General features: G+C 56.4%; 9 protein-coding genes across 9 annotated transcripts; 4 read left to right on the top strand and 5 right to left on the bottom strand.

The window, feature by feature from the left end:
- Positions 1-127: 127 nt before the first annotated feature.
- Positions 128-2,174, bottom strand: SCHCODRAFT_01156033 (uncharacterized protein). Its single transcript, XM_050341120.1, has 8 exons — positions 1,882-2,174; positions 1,666-1,834; positions 1,494-1,608; positions 1,252-1,437; positions 1,032-1,203; positions 795-981; positions 618-743; positions 128-562 (listed from the first exon to the last, which is right to left on the bottom strand). Exons 1-8 carry the CDS (start codon positions 2,149-2,151, stop codon positions 417-419), a joined length of 1,371 nt encoding a protein of 456 aa, XP_050199249.1. The 5' UTR covers positions 2,152-2,174; the 3' UTR covers positions 128-416.
- Positions 2,175-3,130: 956 nt separating this feature from the next.
- Positions 3,131-3,830, top strand: SCHCODRAFT_02508427 (carbohydrate kinase; the record flags this gene model as incomplete). The annotated part of the gene is made up of 2 exons (XM_003030085.2): positions 3,131-3,184; positions 3,243-3,830. The coding sequence occupies 2 exons, from the start codon at positions 3,131-3,133 to the stop codon at positions 3,828-3,830; spliced, it is 642 nt and encodes a 213-aa protein (XP_003030131.1).
- A 232-nt stretch (positions 3,831-4,062) lies between these two features.
- SCHCODRAFT_011605 (N-terminal nucleophile aminohydrolase) lies at positions 4,063-5,407 on the top strand. Its single transcript, XM_003030086.1, has 9 exons — positions 4,063-4,087; positions 4,135-4,150; positions 4,202-4,228; positions 4,277-4,291; positions 4,341-4,512; positions 4,619-4,785; positions 4,839-4,955; positions 5,011-5,145; positions 5,203-5,407. Exons 1-9 carry the CDS (start codon positions 4,085-4,087, stop codon positions 5,340-5,342), a joined length of 792 nt encoding a protein of 263 aa, XP_003030132.1. The 5' UTR covers positions 4,063-4,084; the 3' UTR covers positions 5,343-5,407.
- A 104-nt stretch (positions 5,408-5,511) lies between these two features.
- SCHCODRAFT_02583437 (FAD dependent oxidoreductase) lies at positions 5,512-7,463 on the bottom strand (the record flags this gene model as incomplete). The annotated part of the gene is made up of 5 exons (XM_050343939.1): positions 5,512-5,818; positions 5,875-6,564; positions 6,618-6,733; positions 6,781-7,081; positions 7,147-7,463. 5 exons carry the CDS (start codon positions 7,461-7,463, stop codon positions 5,512-5,514), a joined length of 1,731 nt encoding a protein of 576 aa, XP_050199248.1.
- A 427-nt stretch (positions 7,464-7,890) lies between these two features.
- On the bottom strand, positions 7,891-8,616 carry SCHCODRAFT_02631797 (uncharacterized protein). The gene has a single exon (XM_003030512.2). The coding sequence runs from the start codon at positions 8,496-8,498 to the stop codon at positions 8,106-8,108; it is 393 nt and encodes a 130-aa protein (XP_003030558.1). The 5' UTR covers positions 8,499-8,616; the 3' UTR covers positions 7,891-8,105.
- A 320-nt stretch (positions 8,617-8,936) lies between these two features.
- SCHCODRAFT_02445763 (uncharacterized protein) lies at positions 8,937-9,730 on the bottom strand (the record flags this gene model as incomplete). Its single annotated transcript, XM_003030513.2, has 2 exons — positions 8,937-9,315; positions 9,366-9,730. Coding segments are annotated over 2 exons (744 nt in total), but the record flags the coding sequence as incomplete, so codon positions are not given.
- Positions 9,731-10,382: 652 nt separating this feature from the next.
- Positions 10,383-13,851, bottom strand: SCHCODRAFT_02509076 (ARM repeat-containing protein; the record flags this gene model as incomplete). The annotated part of the gene is made up of 15 exons (XM_050343215.1): positions 10,383-10,540; positions 10,593-10,833; positions 10,883-10,942; positions 10,991-11,281; positions 11,337-11,414; positions 11,472-11,596; positions 11,645-12,230; positions 12,290-12,558; positions 12,621-12,688; positions 12,739-12,869; positions 12,927-13,086; positions 13,176-13,297; positions 13,368-13,441; positions 13,493-13,637; positions 13,693-13,851. 15 exons carry the CDS (start codon positions 13,849-13,851, stop codon positions 10,383-10,385), a joined length of 2,667 nt encoding a protein of 888 aa, XP_050199247.1.
- A 115-nt stretch (positions 13,852-13,966) lies between these two features.
- SCHCODRAFT_02631792 (TBC-domain-containing protein) lies at positions 13,967-15,433 on the top strand. The gene is made up of 7 exons (XM_050345682.1): positions 13,967-14,144; positions 14,195-14,325; positions 14,382-14,470; positions 14,523-14,704; positions 14,757-14,847; positions 14,899-15,046; positions 15,098-15,433. The coding sequence occupies exons 1-7, from the start codon at positions 13,995-13,997 to the stop codon at positions 15,234-15,236; spliced, it is 930 nt and encodes a 309-aa protein (XP_050199246.1). The 5' UTR covers positions 13,967-13,994; the 3' UTR covers positions 15,237-15,433.
- A 229-nt stretch (positions 15,434-15,662) lies between these two features.
- On the top strand, positions 15,663-18,666 carry SCHCODRAFT_02631789 (uncharacterized protein). The gene is made up of 9 exons (XM_050345681.1): positions 15,663-16,020; positions 16,087-16,115; positions 16,164-16,228; positions 16,278-17,011; positions 17,118-17,311; positions 17,359-17,493; positions 17,550-17,665; positions 17,713-18,218; positions 18,273-18,666. Exons 1-9 carry the CDS (start codon positions 15,735-15,737, stop codon positions 18,563-18,565), a joined length of 2,358 nt encoding a protein of 785 aa, XP_050199245.1. The 5' UTR covers positions 15,663-15,734; the 3' UTR covers positions 18,566-18,666.
- The last annotated feature ends 25 nt before the right edge of the window (positions 18,667-18,691 follow it).

Here is an 18,691-nt window from a genome sequence, read left to right as displayed (position 1 = left end):
GCTTCCGCTGTCGCTCTTCCACTTTAGGAAGGCTTTGTCTACTTCGACCCTGTTGCAAACCTAGATTGCAACTCAGAGCGCAAGGGTTTAATCGAGATACTCTCACGAAGATATCCCAACGTGCTTTGCAGTCGATTTGGGTGTGATATTATGTATAGACGACAACTATGTACCCTAGAATTCTAGCCGGCAATGCGATGGAGGTAGGGACGGAGTATGTAAAGGTACACGGTGCATGGGTAGATGGAAGCAGTGATAAGAGTAGACGGTAGCGGTGGTAGGTAGGTTGATGCTGTCGTGAAAGTCATAAATATGGGCAGCCTACCCGATCCTCGAGCTTACCCCCAACGGTTCTCGAGGAGACGCAAAATAAAACCTCTTCCTTAACGAGTGTCCACAATTCGACGAACGAGACTCTACTGATTGTTCTTCTCCTCGGCATCGACAACCTCGACCGGCCGAGAGGCGGCGACCAGTTTCCGGCGAACGAACCACTGGAAAAGCGGCAGCGTGATGCACGATATAACGATCCAAGCGACGAGGACACCGAAGTTAAGGCCCACTAGAACGAGCGTTAGAGAGCTGATGACTCCTTGAGAGGTTCGATGTGGACTCACATGTGTTCTTCGTGCCGAACACGATGGACCGCACAGTGTGCGATACATTGTAAAAGGGCATCGCGTAGCCGTAGTGGTAGAATTTCGGGAGGACCTCAATGGGCATGAAGCACACGGAGACGTTCGCTGAGGCGATGGTGAGTAAAGAGCCGCTCAGAACGAGTAGCATTGACGTACTGATAATCCAAAGGATCATGAAGAACGGCATGAAGCGGATCGTCAAGAGGGTGATCATAGCCTCAAGAGACAGACCCAAGCAGAGCATGCCGACGAAGTTGATCATCCAGAACAGCACGAAGCCAGCGTCGCCGTACTTCCGGTCGAAGGGCACCTGGAAGGCCTTGCTAAGGAGCGAGTAGAGCAACTTGGGATGATATCAGTACAAACCGATGAGCAAATGGACTGGTTATTTACCGAGATAAAGAAGTAGGCGAGGAAGGAAGTGGCGAGCCTCAAAAGGATGAGCGACCTTGTCGTCAGCTTGCGCTCCAAACCGGACGCCTCGCGCGCGCCTCCGGCAATCATAACAATGAAGAACGACAAGATGAGCAGGTAGATGAGGCCGACGAAGGTGACAGCCGATGCACTGCGCGGATATTAGAAGACGGACAAGGGGGTCAGCGCTGAGACGCACACAGGGACATCGAATGGCCTCAGGTTAACAAGCGTGAATGAGACCGGCTGAATGATCAGCTGAGGTGCATTCGCCAAGATGTTGGCCACATTTGATGAGTTCGCCAGCTGCCCGGCCATCTGTCTCGCGTATTGGGAGCTGATCTGTGCCATAGTCTGCTGAACTATCGGGCTGATGAAGCTCCGGCTGGAGACGTCCCTTAGCACGCGCTGGCGCGCAAAATGAATGGATAGACCACTTACTATGCATTCTCATTCCTCGCTTCCACGCCGTATGCTGTAACGGCGGACGTGCCATTGTACGACGGGTCCGCAGTAGAAACGGCATCGTTAAGATTAGAGGTCGCCCCGTTATTGACTGTAGTAATGGAGGGTTAGCTCGATGCCGCGGCTAAGGTAGAAATGGGAGACGTACTAACGACGGCGACCCAAATCTTCTCGTTGACTACGGAGTTTGCAACGTCGATATCGCCATTGGGGAAGTCGCTGGTAGACCGTGTTGTCCAGGTAATTTTCGAACCGCCTTGAGTAGACTGGAGGAGAGCATTGGTCACTGTACTGCCGACTTGACCGCCGTCAAAGTCCTGCGATCGGTCAGTACAAGGTCCACGACAGGAGGCGCAACACGCACGATGACCCAGCCAGGCAGATTGTGCGCTGGTATCCTCCACAATGCACCCCAGTAGATGGAGAATATGCCGAAGATGACGATGGCCATCATCATGAGACCGCCAAAGACGATCTTGAAATATATCTGGCGCGACACGGCGGCGGCGGCGCCCTTGTCGAAGAACTTGGAGGAGTAGGAGGGAGGGGTGGCGTCGCCATTGGCAGTTGCCTGGTCGGACATCTTGCTGCTCGTACGCATGAGCTCTTGCACGGGAGAGGATGAGCGCGACATTGGCGGGGATGGGCTTGGCGAAGGGGCGCCATCGCATACGTGTGCAGAGTATATATACCGGATTGGGATTCCGCGGACTGAAGAGTCCCTCGAGAAAGGGTCAATCGCGCTGACGTATGCGGTTATTTCGGCTGAATTTGCTCTGTCCGGCAATCCAAGGCGGGCTTCCAATTGGCTGGAAGCTGATCAGGGAATGCGTCAGCCACGGCCGAGCGTCGACGTCGCCGGACCCGCGCAGGTGGTCCTCGCGGGTGCCTCCCGCTCTGCATCTCGAAAGGCAAGGCAGACTTCCGTGCGAGCATACGCCTACCGTGCGCCTGCCGTGCGCCACCCTTCATGGCCATGGGCGCCTATTCGTGATAAGAGCCGCCACGCATGACCTCCGCATCGACAGAGTCATTCAGCTCGTCAATGGCAATCATCTCCCCTCTCCGACGCGCCAGAGACACTCCTCGCAAGTGCATTCCAGGTCCTCTTCAACGTGAAACCGCGTCGCCACAAACTCCCATAATCGCTTGCCAATGTTGACTCGCAATGACTATGGCCAAACCAGCCATCAGAACATCCGACTCTTCGCAGCCCATGTCGCAGCCACATTACGACGGTTGAGTTGGAAGCCCCGCTGTATCGCCACTGTTTCGCTCCTGGTTCGGCAGATTGTAAGTGATCGTGAATATGACCCCCTTCTAGCAGAAGAAGACCGCCCCTGCCCGAAGAAACGACGCTGCGCCCAGCGTCCCCGCCGCACACGGACAATCCTCTGGTCGATGGTGTGGGGGAGGAGGTCATGACGTTCCTGGGGATGGGCCAAGGACCGGTCCGTGATCTCCGGGACTATGTCATGATCATGTTCGCGTTCCTCCCCGAAAGCTCAACCAGTACTTCTCTGCAGAATCACCACCAGCCTTCGAACAAACTTATAGACGCTCCCCCTTCTCCTCCGACTCACCCTCGGTATCACTTACGAACACCTACCATAATGGCCGCCTCCCCGCAGCCAGCAGCAAATCATCCCGTCCTCATTATAGTGATGGTGAGGTGATCATTCCATTAGTATCGCGCACGCGACTGACCGTGCCATTCTCCTCTAGGGCGTATCTGGGACGGGCAAGTCTACCTTAGGCGCTGCTCTCGCTAAGGAGCTCGGACTTTCCTTCATGGACGCAGACGACATGCATCCGAAAGCCAATGTCGAGAAGATGTCCAACGGCATCCCGCTCACCGATGCTGACCGCGAGCCATGGCTAGAGCTCATCCGAAAGACTTCCGAGAAGACCGTTGGCGAACAGGAGCAGGATCCCAACTTCAGCGGGCGGAAGGGTGTGGTGATCGGGTGCTCTGCACTGCGGGCGTACTATCGCGACATCCTGCGTGGCAAGATCAAGCCCGCCTCCGCAGATAATCGTTTGTCGGACCACCTCGAACCTCCCCACCCCCACGAGCTCCCCACGTACTTCGTGTTCGTCGATGGGTCGAGGGAAGAGCTGTTCAAGCGGATGTCAGAGAGGAAGGGTCACTTCATGAAGGCGAACATGCTGGACAGTCAACTCGCGACGCTCGAGAGTCCCACGGGGGAACCTGGAGTCGTTACTGTTGGCTTGAACCTTTCGACTGAGCAGCAGATCCAGGCAGCAATAGAAGGAATAGAGAACCTTGGGGCTGGCTCGCTGAAGCCGTGACACTTGGTCAGAGGACACGCCTAGATGTATTGATCAGCATTCATGTATGTATGTATGTAATCCGGGAGAGAAAGACACATCGTCGTGGAAGGCCCATCGCGTGAAGTTGCCGATATATGAGCGCGTCGACGCGAGAACAATGACTTCCTAATCTGAAAATTCCATCAGGGCTCGCACTCGGCAAAGGCCGAAGGACGCGTAAGAGCGTGAACGACGCGTCGACTTCACTGATCCCTCTCCCTCAGACATTCACGATGGTGCGTAGCCCATCCTCTGCATCGACTATTCATCTAACATTACACAGGCCCGCCGATATGACAGTCAGTATATACATGGTTGCGATTGGACGTTGTGCTCATAGCTTACTCCAGGTCGTACTACGATCTTCTCCCCTGAGGGTGCGTGCTGCGCTGCCTGAGTGTCTGCCCATACTGATCATCCTGCAGGACGATTGTATCAGAGTAAGCTTATATTCCTGTTACCTCGAACCTCAATGAACGCGCGTACCAGTCGAGTACGCCATGGAGGCCATCTCGCACGCCGGCACTGTGCTTGGGGTTCTCGCAAAGGACGGCGTTGTCCTCGCGGCCGAAAAGAAGGTCACTGGAAAACTCCTCGACATGTCTCTTGCGAAAGATGGTGGCTATGGTGGGAGCGGGGAGAAGATCTTCTTACTGAACTCGTGCGTTGCCTACTTCCTGGCTTTTGTACTTGTGCTGACCGCGATCTTTGCTCCTTGCCCACTCCTCCAATATCGCAACACTTCTACCTACATGATTGCACCACAGAAACGTCGTCGCTGGTGTCGCAGGCTGGACGGCCGATGCTAATTCCCTCATCAATTACGCGCGTACGGCTGCACAGCGGCACTTGCTCATGTACAACGAAGACATCCCCGTCGAAGTCCTTGCACAACGGCTCTGCGATATGAAGCAGGGGTACACGCAATACGGAGGTGCGCCACGAATCTCGCACCCTGTCAATGAAGACTCACTCGCGCTTTCGCAGGTCTCCGTCCATTCGGTGTCTCCCTCCTCTATGCCGGCTACGATCCCCACTACCAGTTCCAGCTCTACCACTCCGACCCATCGGGCAACTACTCTGGATGGAAGGCGACATGTATCGGTGCGTCTTATGGATACACTCTGACATCAAGATCGGCGGCTGACGATCTGGTCAGGCGCCAACAACGGGACGGCACAGTCCTTACTGAAGCAGGAGTACAAGGACGACATCGAGGTGAAGGATGCGATTGGCTTAGTGCTCCGGACGATGAGCAAGACGATGGACAGTACGACGTTAGGTAGCGAGAAGCGTGCGTGTTGTCATTCTACATTCAGGGTCGGTTCGGTCGCTGATGCTTTTATCCCAGTCGAGTTTGCGGTTCTCACTCTCGACCCGGAAACAAAGAAGCCAAAGGCGAAGATCTATCGTCCGTCGGAGATCGACGCGCTGCTGCAGTCAGAAGGTTTGGCAAAGAAAGACGAGGACGCAGTCATGACTTCTGCGTGAGGAAGAGACTTGTATCCAGACACGGAGATAACTTCTGTATCAATATTATCGAGCACTTGACATTCATCGCTTTTCGTGCGTGATCAGGAACCACAGGTGCCTCTTTACAAGTACAAGATCAACGATTATAGGTACCAAGTTATCACCAGCCCCATGCTGCTGACGCTTTTCAGTCTTTACCCAGCCTGTCTTCCATCTTCGCCGCCTTCCATCTCTTCATCGAAAACCGATACGCATCTGGCAACCTGGCGAACTTGCTTTCTCCGCACTTATACTCAGCGCGATCCTCGCCCTCCGTCCCAAGTAGCATACGCGCCATCGCCTTAGCGCACAGCCAGGCATGTACCATCCCCTCCCCAGTATAGCCAGCGCATATCCATTCCCCCGGAGCTGCTGACGAGGCAGGCGTTGCGAGCGGGCCTGCCTTAGCTGCCTGCCTCCCAAGCTTGCGGCCCGTGATCTCGTGCGGTAGCCTACTCGAACCCGTTAGCCGACGTCCGCTGAGTATCGCATAGCGTGCGGACAGTCGCACCTGCCAACCCAAGGCCGCCCATCGGCGGATATGCCCTCCAGCCCCGTCCAGAAGTGCTTTCTGACTGGCTCCTCAGGTTCGCCGGTGCTTCCTCCGTCTCGCGCACTCGCCCCGAATTCGCTCCCAAAGTACGCGCCCAGCGCTCCGCCAAGGTAGGCCCGCACCCCGAGGTCGATGCTCCCGTCGTCGGTGCAGGCGATTTCACCGTGCCCGCCCGCGCCAATGGCGGCAGGGGATGTGTAAGCGTGGCTAACGCCGCCGCCGTACATGAACTCGGCGTGTGGGTGAGGGTAGGGTCGCATTCCAGAAGGAGGTGTCGGCTGCTGAGTTAGGTAGTCGTAGTGCGTCCAGGATGCCGTTGGGTAGATGACGAAGGAACGTGTACCAAACCATGGATAGGGATTTCTTGGATTTCTTGGGAGGGTAAGGGATGCCTCGGGCAAAGGATTGGGGTTCGTGGTGTACGCAGGAGGGGCATCCAACTTCGTCGATGACTTCGGTAGTTGAGCGCTCATGGTCGCGCGCATGGGCATGATTTTGCGACGCATGCCTTGTAGTAAATGCGATGACCAGGCGTTAGTAGCGTGCACGACATGGGAGGTCCGTAAGATGCCTTTGGGCGTATTGACCAAGTAATATCCATCCTGGGCGGAGATCTCGACGCAAGGCGTATAAGAAAAGAGGGAAAATCTGGAGCAAGATATTTTCGGAAAATGCAATAGAGGATATGACAAAGCACTCACGTCTCGGGATATCTGGTGAGGAGGCGCTCGAGGATCCCGGTGACTAACCTGTAGGGGTGAATCGCCCCGGCCCTCGTAGTGATAACGCCAGCGACACGGTCAGAAGCGTGGATTTCCTGGTTCTTTGTCAGATACTGCAATATGCGCAGGTAGGTGAGCTTACCTTCATTGCAGTCTCCCTGCTGAGGATCTTCCAGAAGCAACGCTCGCTGTTCAATTCGCTCAAATACTTGCGGAGCAGCGCCTTCGCTTCGTGGAAGAGGGAGTCGTTGAAGAAGACGTCGTATGTCTGGACCTCACGGCACTGGCTCCCGTCGAGCAGCCCCTCTTCGTCTGCGACCTTGAGGAATTCGTCGAGATGAGCAAGACGAAAGCGCATGATGTGCTCCGCAGCCTCTGCGCCGAGTTCTTTCTTCAGCGCCGTGTAATCGTGGTATAGAGCGGGTGTGATGTGTCCCCCGTTTCTGTGGACACAGGATTGGATGGTGGCTGAGCGAGTTGATCCATTCGTACAGTGGGGTGCACATACCTGGCAGTCGCGCCACTGCATATCGCCCTGGCATCGAGCATCACAACCTTGAGGCCCTCAGGGCCTTCGTCCAGAAGCGTCCGAGCCACACATGCACCAGTGATACCGCTGCCGATGATCACCACGTCCGCATGAGAAGGCAAGGGTTTGTCTTCTGCTGCGCCATGGTCAGAAATCGGCGAAGGAGGCACCGTCCAGTACGGTGAAGAAGGTGCCTCGATCGGAAGTCCCGGAGACGCGTCCACACGACGCAAGACCTCAGAGTACTCCAGAGAGACACGCATCACCAGGCGAGCGCGGGAGAGTATCCCGCCCATTGTTTGCTTGCGCTGGACGATCGTCTGTTGCGTGCAGTTATGTCGAGGGGAGGATGCGCTCGCAGCCAGATGTCCGTCTTGTAGGCGTCCCGTGCGGCTTTATAGCCAGTATGAGCTCCGAGATGTCCTTCCGCGCGTCGCTAGATGGGCGATTGCGATAGGATATGTGCGGCTGCACGACGGCACAGGGAGGCCATTAGCAAGCGTCACAAGGATCGCCTGCATAGAGGTGGCTTCCATTATCATCGGAACGACGTTCAATTGACAGTGAGTTGCACTGGTAAGACCTGCCGTAAGGTCTCCAAGAGACAGCCAGCTGGCTGAGACGAGGTCCGTCCGCGTCCATCGACTGAGATAAACAAGCGCCGGCGCATGCCGAAAGAGTATTTGTGGTCGTCCGCTTGTCCACGTCGCCCCGCCAACCGGATGAAGTGAATGTGCTCTCTAAGCTGTTATTGTGTTACCCGCCTACATACATGAGTCAAGCGTACTCGAGAATATGTGCAATATGCGACTGTGCTGCGTGAAGACACGACGAACGAATAAGGATAAGTGCGCAGAGGTTAAATAGTCGTGAAGCTGTACCCAGCGTAGTATAATAGCACTTGAAGGACTCACAGTCCGGCCCTCTTTCCTGAAAGCTCAATCCATGAGCTCCCTTTCCAGCCACTGGACGACGACGCGCGGCACGCCTGCATCCCGTCGGATGACTTCAAGCACGCGCGCGCCCACCGCGTCCGCGCACTCCTCCGCACGAGCGAAGCCTGAGAGGCAACCCCGCCGGTACTCGCCCTCGGATATCTCAAGGATATCAGCTACCGATGGCCCACTGCTGCCTCCGTACGCGTGCAGAAGAATAGGCAGGCAAAGGAGCGTTGGCAGCTCCTGTGTTTGGTCCTCCAGTTGCTGCTCGAATTCGTCGTCAACTGCCTCGTGAACGCCGAGCTTCGCGCGGGGAGTGGCCTGCACTGTCTCGAGGAGAGGTACAAGTGAGGTCAAGCCCTTCAACGCCTCGTCTACGGCATCAGCTGCCATTTTCTCCGTGGGTCGCGGAAGAAGCTTGAATAGCTCCACCAAGACTCGGGCATCCGCGGCAGCGGAGGCCGTCGTGCCAGCAGGAGGCGGCGAAGGAGGGCGGGACGGCGGCAGCTTGATAGCAAACCGCCCAGGAGGCGGCGTCACCGGCGGAGTCGATGACGGCGAGCTGCGACGCTTCCTCGCGGTGGTCGATGGCGATGACGGAGGGGTAGATGGCACGGGAGGGCGATGGACAAGAGCAACCATGGCATGCCAGACCGCCGAGATGATGAGTGCTGCCAGCGGCACCTGCACGATGGGCGAGACCATGTACCGCGACAAAGCACGTGCATAGATCGGCATAGTCGTCTGCAGTGTCACCACAGACGCATGCAAATGCACGGCCTGCTTAGTGCCTGACGGCACCTTTGTGGAGCTCGCCTGAGTATGGTTCTCGAGGGAATCGAGCATGGGGTTAAGTTCGCTCTTGATCCCTCCGATCAGGGGCTGCACAGTGCGGTTGATGAAGGACACTAGGCCCTCTCGAATGTGCCGAAGCCCATCTCCCCGAGTGTCCACCTCCTGCGCAAGCCCAATATCATCAAAGACCTGCAACAGTTCTGCCGAGAATTGGGCGATGGAAAGGGCGTGCAATTGAGTGGGATTGGGGTTCGGCGAGCCGGGCCCCGGCGCTGGAGGCGTAAGGAAGGCAGGCGACGTCAAGAGAGGCATGAGCGCGCCGGAGAGGTTGGTGACAAGGACGGAGAGAGGGCGTTGAAGCGTCCTGTAGATAGCACGGAGAAGATGCGAATTATCTTGCGCAGCCTTTATCTCGCTGCACGAGGCGTGAGTGCGATCTCCATGGTGAAGGCAAGTGCAACACACCTGGCAATCAGGTTACCAAGAGTCGTGCCCCGCCCTTGAGGGAAGGGGCGCCTCCCGTTGAGCTGCTCAGCTGCGGTGGCCGGCCCCGCAGGCTGAGCGAGCGCCTTTGACACGCTCTCGCTGAGCTTGAGGCTTAGCATCTCCATGTACGAGCCGTCTTGCACGAGCGTGCTAGAGGGGTTTGTCTCCTTAGCCACGGGAGCAGGCGAGGGCTTGCGCAGAGCGCTGAAGGAGGATAGCTTGTTGAGTGGACGGGCCACACGCTCGAAGCCAACCGCAGAGTCAGGCCGGGAAGGGGCGGGTCCCGGCGAAGACGGCCGGCTGGCTGGGCGAAAGAAGGAAGGGGTCTTGAGCGCGTTGATCATCGTGGAAGGCTTAGCGAATGCTGGGGTATTGTACACGAGATATGTTGGTCTGTTGTCCGGTTGGTTTTGAGCGAGGATTTTCTAAGGTCTATGTCGTTCGTGATCCCACAATCCAGCGACAGGTTCCTGATGGAAACCGAGTGCACTCAGCCCATGGATTGGCGGTTGGAGCTTGGAGAGGTGTTTGGCAGATAGATATCAAGGAGGACGGTCGGTGTCGATGAGGAGGCCTGCTAGCGGTCCGAAGATTATCTTGTGAACCTGTATGCTGGAGGCACTAGGAGGTAATTTCAGTCATCCGCTCGCCATGAACATGCGTCAGCGGCGCACCTGAGTGCACAGACAGTCATAGATTGGGGGATTCCAGCAGATTGTCTATGGTGGTGACGACTCGGACAGCGAGACGATGACGGGCGGAGGAGGCCTTGCAAAATTTGACGGGCGACTACACCGGACCTTGATATCAACGCTCCATATTCCCACGCCGTCTACATTCGTCCATCCCGTTTATGGACAGCCATACGCACTCTGACATGGAGCGCCCCAGAGTCCGCTCGAGCCATATCGAGTCGCTTCAGACACCCTTCTCGAGGGCGCCGAGATTGAACTGTACACAATGAATAGCCGGCTACCTATCTAATCTTCCTATAGCTCACCCGTCCATTAGTAACCTCTTGATCTGGACCTGCAGACTAGGATCGCCACATCGCATCCTCCATAGACATCCATCCGAGTCGTTAGCTCGAAGCCTGAGGACCGCAGAGTTTCCCGAGTCGCTACCCGCTCCCCGAACAATGATTTTCAGCTCCCCTGAGAAGCAGGCGCATCAGTTAATCTCAGTGAAATCAGTCCTCAGGCTCACCTGGGAACGGCGGTGATCCTTCTGGAACGGTATGCACAGGGAGCTCAAGGCCGCTCAGGCGGTTGACTACCTCTTCGAGTCCGGCCTCACACCAGCCTCGCGCATTGTTCGCTTCATTCAGCGCGTTCCATATGCGCTCGAATTCAGCCTCGTGTGCGCCGTCGTCTTCACCGGATGGCGCGTTAGCCGGTGGACTAGCTATGAAAGGCGAATCGAAGGCAATCAGGTCTACCCTCGATGCCTATTGAACCGTGTCAGCCAGCGTATAAGACACTCAGCGGCGTTCTCACCAAGTCATCGACAGCCGTCTGGACTTGAGGCCTTGGAGCATGCGACCTCGCCTGAAGGGGCTAGCAAGCTCAGCGGAGGATACAGCAGGCAAAATGGAAGAAACACACGTTCAAGGCGTTGTCGGCATCCGTCAGCGAAGCCATAAAAGTAAGTTGACCAGGTGAAACGGTGCGCGAACGGTCCTTCTCCGCGCTCAATCCCGAATGTACGCTACTCGTACCACTTGACAAGCGCCGCGTCCGGATACGAGCAGCAGGACGAGGCGTCTCGTATGCATCGTAGCGCAGCTTGCTTGCCGACAGCGATCGCTCGGAAATCACGGGTGAACTACCTGGCTTCGACGCCGGAGATGCGTTTGGAAGGCGCGTCGCCTGCAGAGCTTCTGAGAAGTCGGGAAGCTTATCATACCTCGGTATCAGTCACACGATATCCCTCTTAAGGTGAACGACTTACAGAATACGATCTCGCACGTTGTAGGACTTCTTGAAGGGCCGCAGGCTGCTGCGAAAGCCTCATAAATTGCTCGCAGCGCTGTGTCCGCGCATAACATCGTTAGTACGTGCGTATGGCACGAGCGAATGCGCTTACCCGCCTGATATGTCGTCCTGCATTTTTTGCAAGCTCTTGCACTGTATGAAGCACGTCGCTAGGTACATCCTCACACTCCACAGAAATCCGAAGCATCGCGAGCAAACATGCATCCTGAACACCAGCTATATTGTGTGAGCAGGGCTAGACACTACCATGGCTCTTACACTCACCTGGACAGCGACTGAGTCTCGTGCTGAAGCCGCGTAACAGGGACACGGGCGCCATAGCGAGTTGGCCACAAAACTCCGTCGCCAACGCAGCGGTGATCACCATCGCTGTCGGCTCAACACTACTTTCGCCAGTTGGCCCATGCGACTCCAAGGCCTCGACCATCAGACTCGACTCGCTGTCGGTGCTGAGCACAGATGCGACAAAGGTCGTCGCGCAGCCCACACGGAAGTCCGCTTTGCCAAACCGGATGTGCTCTAGCACCGCTGTTACGACGCTCTCGAGGACCAGCGGCCTGCCAGCCGCAGGCTTTACCGTTGCGGACAGGTCGACGGAGCCTGACGGCACTGGAGAGGATGATGACGTCGACGCCGCCGTCGACAGCGTAGACAGCTTCCGCAGGAGATCAAGTACGGCGCTGGCGTACGCCTCACCTTCGTCATTGCACTGGGTCTCGATGACTTCGAGGAGGCGGCCGACGTAGGCTTCTCTCGCTGGCAAGGGGAGATCGGAGGGCATTGTCTCGACGGATTGGACGTAGTACGTGGAGACGATGTTGCCATCGATTTTGTTGAGGATCGCGAGCGTCTGAGAACGGTCTTGAAAGTCAGCGCTATTCGTAGCAAGCGGCAGAGGGAGATCCACACCTTTTTTCTGACGAGAGGATCGGGGCTGTCAAGGAAACCCATCACCCGTTCCACCTCCCACTCTTCTAGCACCAGCGGTCGGACATCCGGATTTGTCCCAGCCCAAGTTACTGGATCGATCGAGTCCAGGCAATTGAGAAAAAGAATTTGCTCGTTGACGTCGCGAGAGGTAAGGTAGTCTCTGATTTCTGCGACGGGTAAAAGACCTTCGTCGAGCAGAGTTGTTGGCTTGACCGTGGACAGTAACAAGAATACTGATAAAGCAAGCGCTGACGGACCAGAGATAGGTCAGAACCGAGTTTCTGGAGTTTCTGGACAAGGCGAGATTCACCTTTGTCTCCCGATTTGACGGCGGAAGTTAGGACGGAATACACCCCCAGCAAGCTCTCCTCGTTCAGCCTGCGAATGTCGTGAGTTGCACTGCCCAGAAAGTGTAAAAGAAAATATACCCAATCGTTCGCAATGCGCGCAAGGTCTGCAGAAGCGGACCATGTGCAAGTTTCGACTCCCGGGCTTGCATGAGGGAGCTGAGGAGCTCGTGGACAGTGCGGCGGAAGACGTGGGCCTTGACAGCGCCGTGCTAGATTCCCGCTCAATGAACGTCGCTCGGAGTGGGCTTTCGGAGGGATAAGCTTACCTCGACTGCAGCAATTGTTACGGCGAGCGCTGCATTTAGCACCATAGGAAACGTATCATGAAGACGTTTCGTGATGTCTCCGCTGATTCGATATAGCAGCGCAGCATCATGCTCGGCCAAAGCACGAAAGGCCAAAAGGGCGCGTCGACGGACATGTAGACTTATGAAGCGACCAAGCGAGACGAGAGACGCAACATGAAGGAAAGGTTGAGTTAGCGACACAATACATGGTTCAGAACACGCACTGACGAGGTGTGCGAGAGCAGGTCGTGCAGGCGCGGCTGCACGGCAGGTATGACGTCGTGACTTGGCGAGGTTATGAGTGCGTCGAGAGCCAGGCATATTCGTGGTATCTCTGAGGACTCCAGATCCTGGTATGGACAACGAAGTACGGCTCAGATGAGGCAAATTGCGATTTCAGTGGATCAGTCGCGAGCTAACCTTGCGAATGGTGTTGACGAGCATCAGTCGTAACTCGTGATCATGGCTCATGACTTCGGCACAGAAGAGGTAGCCTGGTGAACGTGAGGATAGGGAGCCGCCGGAATTTTTAAGAAGTGACCAACCGATTCTCTTGTCAGGGACGCTCTCTCCCGCCTCTGCTACCGTGACCGCGTGAGGGAGCGCAAAATCTAGCGCGTGCATCGGTAAAGGAGCCGAAATTGTAGAAGAGCAATGTAGAAGTAAGATCAGGTTTTCTTTCCAGTCATTCTGTATCGAAGGTACCATGAGTTAGCGGAAGTAAGACCAGGGATGGAGCGCTAACGAGGGACAAGTCCGCGGAACGCGCCCGACGTTGGATATGGTTGATCTCCGCCAACAGGAATTGGTCAGCGGCCTGCATGGTCGCTGCGTTCTCGACATCGGACACCAGTTTGTAGTGCCTTCGGCTAAGTGCGCCTGAGGAAACGAAGGGAACATTCATGATGGGCGTGCGAAACAAGAATACTGCCGTCTCGTGGTGGCGCGTGGCTTTGGTAGGCACGCGCGTGGCCAAAGCCGATCAAAAATCGTGTTTCCGGGCGTCTTTCCTCCGGTCCTGGGCCTTTGCTTCCGGCCGCCATCAGGATGTCGAGTTCGAGTGCGACGGCAGCCGCTTTCAACAAAATCCTTAGCCAACCCAAGTTCTCCAGCAAGTCTTGCGCGTCTGGCGAGCCTGACGATGGTACGAAAAAGCTGAGGCGTATGATCCTCGTCGAGGGGATACCATCACAGGCTGTACGTGCGTTTCTGCCTCGTCTCGTGTTGCCTCTTCCAAACACGAGTAGGACCCTACACTCCGGCCGCGCATATGGAAGATACTGCTTCGAGTCAACGATCTTTCTGCGAACACCTTTCTGCGTTATGTCTCCAGGGGACCATGTGAAGTACGCGAGAAGATACGAAATGATACGTTCCGGTGAGCCCTTGGCCATCGCGTAGGCACTCTCGTAGCATGGACTCATTGGAGCGTAGAACTCTGGCGACAGACCGGGGTTTCAAGGAGCGAGTGCGTGAGGACATGCTGGTGCGCTTATTGGACGCATTTGTCTGGCGGAGTCAAGGCCCGTCTCTTCGTCTCATCACCTGAGTCTTCCCTGATTGTCCCTCCTGCAGATCGATCAGAGACGCAGACCCTGGGCTTCACGTATGTCCAAGGCATGAATGTGCTGGCTGCGCCCTTCCTGTACACCATGCCCTCGGAGCTTGAGGCGTTCTTCTGCTTCGCAAAGTTCATCGAGGAGTCATGCCCTCTCTACGTCCAGCCAACCTTAGAGGGCGTTCACAGAGGGTTGAAGGTGCGTCGGTAGAATGATAGGCTATTCACGCGTTGACAAATAACATCACCAGCTGCTTGATCGCTGCCTGAAAATCGTTGATCCCGATTTGTTTGGCCATTTGCGATCCAAGAACCTCTCTGCCGAGATATACGCGTTTCCCTGTGCGTTTTAATACTCATCGGGTACATGGCCGCCCTGCTGACATGCTGAAGCTGTTCTGACGCTCTGCGCGTGCACGCCCCCGCTGGACCAGGTGCTCCAGCTCTGGGATTTCCTGCTGGCTTTTGGGGTACATCTGAATGTGCTCTGTGTCATCGCGCAGCTCCTGCTGATGCGAGACGAGGTCATGGCTTCTTCGAGGTAAGTTCTTGTCAAGTATACGGACGCTCGTTGGGCTGAACGGGTTACAAGTCCCATGCGCCTTTTGCGAATCTTCCCTCCGTTACAAGCTCAGCCAGTCATTGGTATCGCTGTAACGCTGGTGAGAGATCTGCCAACGGACCTGTACGATGAACTCGTGCGGCATCCGTATGAACTCGAAGGCGCCTGATTGCATGCCACCCTTTATCGCTGTCGCCATTGTTCTCCGCCCTGCTGTCGATAACTTTATTTATCTGTTCCCTTTCGTATTTCCACACTTCGCTCATGGTCCGTGAACAGAATTGCATACAGATGGATACCTTTACTACTGTTACAATGCACGTCGGAGAGAGTAGATCACGAAGAGATTGACTGTTCATGCTCAAACCTCGACGGGTGTCTGCGCAGGCTCTGTAACGTGTCGCCAGATGGGGAACAATCCAACGGGTAATCGGGGGTTTGCAGCTGAATTTCCCCAATCAGACGTGCTTGGAAACGCATTCCGCCCGATCTGCTTCCGATCTCGTCAATTGCAATGCCTGCCAATGATGCGGCCGGATCGAGAGCCTGACGATGATGTACTCAGCTCGGGACCATGTGGGTCTCGTGGTCCTTCCCTCTCTTCATATACGACGGACGGTCGTATGCTCTTCGCTTCGTCTTATACTCGTTCCCCACCGTCGTTGCCATGCCTGCAGACCGCGAGAAAGACGTACTCCATCTCTCGAGCGCCAGCCCCGATCCGGAGAGGCCGCCGTCCTCCCTATCCGCCGACAATGCCTCCACTTCGCGCGCCACTCAACATCTCGCCCTCGACGAGGACCAGCCCCTCGAATTCCGCCGCAAGGATGGCTCGATCTCGCGTATGCGCTCGCATAAGGGGAACATACCCGTCCTCCCCCAGACGAAGCTCTGCCCCCATTGTCCCGCCAAGTTCACTCGCACCACCCATCTGAATCGGCATATGCGGAATCGTATGTCTGACCTCCGCGCCCTGCGTGGCTTCCTTCCCGTTCTGCTGCTGATGCCCCTTTGTGCAGACACGAACGATCGTAGCCATCAATGCGAGGTGAGCAAATGGGTTTCATATTCCGGTGCCTGCTAATCCGGAGGTCAGACCTGCGGATCCCAATTCACACGTAGCGATCTGCTTACACGGCACAAGAAGAGCTGCAATGACCCGTACGTCCTCGCGCCTCTTCGTTCGGCTCTCAACTTATTCCCATGTCAGGCTGAGCCACCTGCGGCGCAAAGCTTGCATCTCCTGCACGGAATCCAAGATCAAGTGCGACCGTCAGTACCCCTGCTCGAAGTGCATCTCGCGGGGCAAGACATGCGAGTACAAGGCTCCCGTCAAGCGCGCTAGCGCACGGAAACCCATGGACCCGCCAGCGTCCGCCAAGGCGTCGTCTGTCTCCTCGCGCCACGACAATCCCACCACCTCCGCGTCATCTGCCACCGGGCCCTCCCTCCCCAACTCCCACTCGCCTCTCGACTCATCAACTGATCGACTGGCCATCGACTTCCTCACTGCGTATCGGGACCCGTTGCCGCACTCTGGCTTTTCTGATACCAGTTCAAATTTCTACAACTCCGTCGCGTCCGATACCACTACCACGCACACGGGGACCGACGCTGTCGGCACAACCCGCAGCCATTTAGCCTCGATGTACAGCGGGGACATGTTCCAGCCGTTCTTCAGTAACGTCTTCTCGGACTCGCCCCCCTCGGCCACCCACATCTCGTCGTCGGACACCGACGCCTCGGCGGGGATGGATCCTAGCCTGCATCTTATACCGTCGATGAGTGGAGGAGGATTGGGCATGGCGGATAATAGTAATATGTTTGCGCTCAGCTTCGGGCCCAGCCTTGGCCCCGAAGTATCCGACATGCGTAGCGCTCCCCACTACGAACTCAGCCTGGGTCGGTCAAAGGAGGGACTGTCGGCGGCGTGCCAACACTACTGTACGTCGAGACCTCCAACTCGCAGCGTTCGTGGCGTCGACCGCGTGGTCTGCTATTAAAGTTTCTAAATTATTGACTATCTACCGTGTTCGCTCTGGCGAAACAGATGCGCTCTTCTACTCCGCCTTCCTGGTGCAAATACCAATCGTCCACATCCCGACGTTCAAGTTGGATGAGTGCCCCGAAATCCTGCGAAACGCCGTCTTCGCGTGCGGCGCGCTCTTCGTGAAGACACGCAAGGCCGCGAGTTACATCACGCAGGCCCTGGGGACGACGCGGGAATTGTTGTTGCACGAGTTCGTGAGTGGTCACGATTGCTCTTATGCTAGGATAATCAGACGGGACAGGCCAAGGACCCACACAACATCCACGAGCAATCGACTTTGATCACCGCTGTCGCCCTCTTGCAGACTATCGGTCTCTTCCACCAAAGGCCAAGTGAGCGTGCCTCCGCCACAATTTACCACGGCATGCAGATCATGGTGCGTCGCCCGTGAGAGCCAACGCGGATCGCTGTGGGGGCTCATTGCACGCGCAGATGATCCGGCGCCACAACCTCATCGGGCTCAATGCACTCTGGAGGCCACCAAACATCACGGAAGCCAACCGCGAGGCGGCGTGGCGCGAGTGGGTACGACACGAGACGCTAAAAAGGTCAGTGCGCGAGTCCGTCGCACGACTGCATGCTGAAAATGGCGTAGGGGCCTATTGTGGGCGTACATGCACGACTGCTGCCATAGCATTTACTTCGCCTTGTCGCCGTCGTTCCAACCGAATGAAGTCATGCTGCACCTACCGTGCGAGGACCGTCTCTGGAACGCAGCGTCCGCCGACGAATGGTACATGGCGCTGCAGGATAGGAGCTCGCCGTACGGTGATATGGAGACTCGCCTTACAGGCCTGCCACTGCAGGCTGCCATCACGTCACTCACCGCCGCGCGACTGCTGACGACGCCCATACCCTTATCGCCTTTCGGTCACTTCGTACTCATACACGTCATTCTTCGCGCGCTGTTCCAGACCTGCTTCGAGAGTCGCTTGCCACGCTCAGACGGCTCGCAGCGAAGCATGCGCGAGGAGGAACTGACGACGCAAGAAGTCTTCGGCCATCAGTACGCGCTGCACAACTGGCTGCAAAACTGGCTGAAGTCACCGGACATGCCGAAACTCGAACAAGGGGCGGAGGAGCCACCATTCATACAGCATTGTGAGCGGTCACCTCGCTGTCTTCGCGATGGATAAAATTGACCCACCTCGCTAGCGCTCCCTTTTTACTGGCTGGGTCAGGTCGCCATTCTCGCTCATCAAGAAGGTTTGCCGCCGTTCGAGCCCAACTCGCAGCAGAACTTGAACGGCGACGTGCGGTTCAAGATGGTCAAGAAGTGGCTGAAGCACAGCCGTGGGTTCGTGCGAATGAGCGACAAGGGGCCGACGGTCTTCTGGGACGAGCTCATGAAGATCAGGTTGCAAACGTGGCAGCTGGAGATGGAGGACGAGGTGGCGGTGGTGAATGAGGACGACCCCGGGCTGCTTGGGTTCTTCCCGGAGAGCTGAAGGAAGTGTCTGTTAGACGGTCTTTATGATGTAGACGACCCACGTACGAAGGATGTGCAGATACACGTGCATAAAAAGGAATAGAAGCAGTTATCGATTCAGCATAGAGGGGGTGAGAGAACAAGG

Source organism: Schizophyllum commune (assembly GCF_000143185.2).
Source record: "Schizophyllum commune H4-8 unplaced genomic scaffold SCHCOscaffold_8, whole genome shotgun sequence".
NCBI lineage: Eukaryota > Fungi > Basidiomycota > Agaricomycetes > Agaricales > Schizophyllaceae > Schizophyllum > Schizophyllum commune.
Note: the sequence above shows the minus strand (reverse complement) of the source record. Positions and strands in the feature narration are given on the sequence as shown.

Excerpts from the sequence above, each read along its gene's own strand:
- SCHCODRAFT_01156033 (XM_050341120.1), bottom strand. The coding sequence starts at position 2,151 with ATGTCGCGCTCATCCTCTCCCGTGCAAGAGCTCATGCGTACGAGCAGC. Across the intron at positions 1,204-1,251 it reads AGGCCATTCGATGTCCCTGT|TGCATCGGCTGTCACCTTCG; the intron begins GTGCGTCTCAGC and ends ATATCCGCGCAG. Across the intron at positions 744-794 it reads CATGATCCTTTGGATTATCA|CGAACGTCTCCGTGTGCTTC; the intron begins GTACGTCAATGC and ends CCATCGCCTCAG.
- SCHCODRAFT_011605 (XM_003030086.1), top strand. Across the intron at positions 4,513-4,618 it reads AAGATCTTCTTACTGAACTC|AAACGTCGTCGCTGGTGTCG; the intron begins GTGCGTTGCCTA and ends ATTGCACCACAG. Across the intron at positions 4,956-5,010 it reads ATGGAAGGCGACATGTATCG|GCGCCAACAACGGGACGGCA; the intron begins GTGCGTCTTATG and ends CGATCTGGTCAG.
- SCHCODRAFT_02631797 (XM_003030512.2), bottom strand. The coding sequence starts at position 8,498 with ATGGCAGCTGATGCCGTAGACGAGGCGTTGAAGGGCTTGACCTCACTT.
- SCHCODRAFT_02631792 (XM_050345682.1), top strand. The coding sequence starts at position 13,995 with ATGTCGAGTTCGAGTGCGACGGCAGCCGCTTTCAACAAAATCCTTAGC. Across the intron at positions 14,471-14,522 it reads ATTTGTCTGGCGGAGTCAAG|ATCGATCAGAGACGCAGACC; the intron begins GCCCGTCTCTTC and ends TCCCTCCTGCAG. Across the intron at positions 14,848-14,898 it reads CGAGATATACGCGTTTCCCT|CTGTTCTGACGCTCTGCGCG; the intron begins GTGCGTTTTAAT and ends GACATGCTGAAG.
- SCHCODRAFT_02631789 (XM_050345681.1), top strand. The coding sequence starts at position 15,735 with ATGCCTGCAGACCGCGAGAAAGACGTACTCCATCTCTCGAGCGCCAGC. Across the intron at positions 17,494-17,549 it reads ACCACGGCATGCAGATCATG|ATGATCCGGCGCCACAACCT; the intron begins GTGCGTCGCCCG and ends TTGCACGCGCAG. Across the intron at positions 18,219-18,272 it reads GCCACCATTCATACAGCATT|CGCTCCCTTTTTACTGGCTG; the intron begins GTGAGCGGTCAC and ends CCACCTCGCTAG.